This window comes from Vicia villosa, linkage group LG3, assembly GCF_029867415.1.
Source record: "Vicia villosa cultivar HV-30 ecotype Madison, WI linkage group LG3, Vvil1.0, whole genome shotgun sequence".
Classification (NCBI taxonomy): Eukaryota; Viridiplantae; Streptophyta; class Magnoliopsida; order Fabales; family Fabaceae; genus Vicia; species Vicia villosa.
The window spans coordinates 64,474,035-64,476,063 of record NC_081182.1 but is presented as its reverse complement, the minus strand read 5'-3'; the positions used below and the strand labels follow the sequence as shown (position 1 = coordinate 64,476,063).

At 38.8% G+C, this 2,029-nt stretch overlaps 1 protein-coding gene across 1 annotated transcript; it reads left to right on the top strand.

Moving 5' to 3' along the window:
* Positions 1-505: 505 nt before the first annotated feature.
* LOC131655969 (uncharacterized) lies at positions 506-2,029 on the top strand (the record flags this gene model as incomplete). Its single annotated transcript, XM_058925766.1, has 3 exons — positions 506-1,383; positions 1,462-1,808; positions 1,847-2,029. Coding segments are annotated over exons 1-3 (1,407 nt in total), but the record flags the coding sequence as incomplete, so codon positions are not given.

Sequence of the window (2,029 nt, the reverse complement as noted above, 5' to 3'; positions counted from 1 at the left end):
GATACACATAACATAACAAAATAAAGCAATTAGTCCTGGAGTATTCTAGTTGATTCCGCAAAAGTAACCTTTAAAAAGGAAACTAGCGCTTGTTTACCATTTTTTTGGGTAAACAAATTGGCACGCCCAGTGGGACACGTCAATTGATGTTTGTTTTATATTTGTTAGTACAATAGTTATGTATGATATTAAGAAGTGGTCGGAAATTAACTAACATGGCTGAAGTTAATACAAATAATTCTGATCTTTCTGGAAATCAAGGAGGTGTTCTAACCGGAGCAACACCGCAAAATGCCGCAGATTCATCCTCAGTGGGAACAACAAATACTGGTGGATCGACGGCAGCAATAATGGTATCATCACCAACGAATGTACGGTCACCGTTGAATCCATTACGACCGCCGTTTCATGGAATGATGCCTCCACCGGGTTTTAACCCTCAGTTTGGAATGCCCACGTCTATGATGCAAGGTTTGCATACAAATCCTTCATTATATTCTGACAGCATGATGGCTACAAGCACATCAAATCCAGGGGGTCGACCTATAGGCATAGGATATAATCACCAGGTTTTGCCATCTTTAAGTACTACGTCAATGTTGTCAATTCGACAACAAATGGACGAAAGTAATCATGAAATGGTGAATGCCCTTACTCAACAAATGGGAACTGTTTTTACTCCCATGATAAATAACACGAATCAAAGTTATGAAATATTGGCGGGACAAATGGCCAGAATTGCAGATTTCTTTGGAGCGCCCCCACAACCAAACCTTTCGACTACTCAAGGGTCGAATGTGAGAGGGGTCGAACCTATAGGACAAGGAGATCAAATTGAGCAAGTAATCCCTAGAATAGTACAAAGGCATCAAGATGCTGACCAGGTTCTTAGGAACATCCAGCAAGATGTCAATATTGGACACAATAATATCTCTAATGTAGTTGAACAAATTTTAGTTCAGAATGGAATAAATGTAGGTTTGCATAGACCAAATTTCGTTTCCCCGTTGTCAGAATATGTAAGGCAAACAGAATTGCCTAGGGGGTGGAAAGTCCCAAAATTCACCAAATTTGCTGGTGAGACTGGCGAGTCGACGGTCGAACATATTGCTAGGTTCCAGACAGAGGCTGGAGAAATAGCAAACAATGAAAATCTAAAGATGAAGTATTTTCCAAGTTCTTTAACGAAAAATGCATTTACTTGGTTCACGACCTTATCTCCCCAATCTTTGTTCTCATGGAACCAATTAGAACGATTGTTTCATGAACAATTTTATATGGGACAGTCGAAAATCAGCTTGAAAGAATTAGCCGGAGTTAGACGAAAGGGTGCAGAACCAGTCGATGACTATCTAAACCGTTTTAGGTTACTGAAAGCTAGATGTTTTGCACAAATTCCTGAACATGAGTTAGTCGAAATGGCTGCAGGTGGGTTAGATTATTCCATAAGGAAGAAATTAGACACCCAACATTTGAGAGATATGGCACAACTGGCAGATAGAGTACGCCAGGTCGAAAGGCTAAAAGCTGAAAAAGCCAGAGCTAGTAAATATCATAAGAAAGAAAAAATAGCTTATGTTACTACAAGTGAGTTCGACTCTAATAGCGACAGTGAATACGAAGAGGGAGAGGTCAACGTGGCTGAATTAAAGCCAGGGCCACCATATATCTGTAAATTGCTTAAACCTTCAAAAGATAAAAATCTGGTTGAAGGTAAGAATGAAAAAATTTCTAGTAAAACGTATTCATTTGATATAACAAAATGTGATGAAATATTTGATTTGTTGGTTTCTGATGGGCAAATCATAGTACCCCGAGACTTAAAAATCCTCCTCTTGAACAAAAGAAAAAAAGAGGATTTTGTAAATTTCATAATTTCTTGGGTCATAAAACTTCTCAATGTGTCCTTTTCAGGGATTTAGTGCAAAAAGCTTTGAAAGAAGGAAGGTTACAGTTTGGAGAAAAGCCAAAGTCATCAATGCAAGTTGATACTGATCCTTTGCAAGTCGAAGAGGCTCACTATACTGAG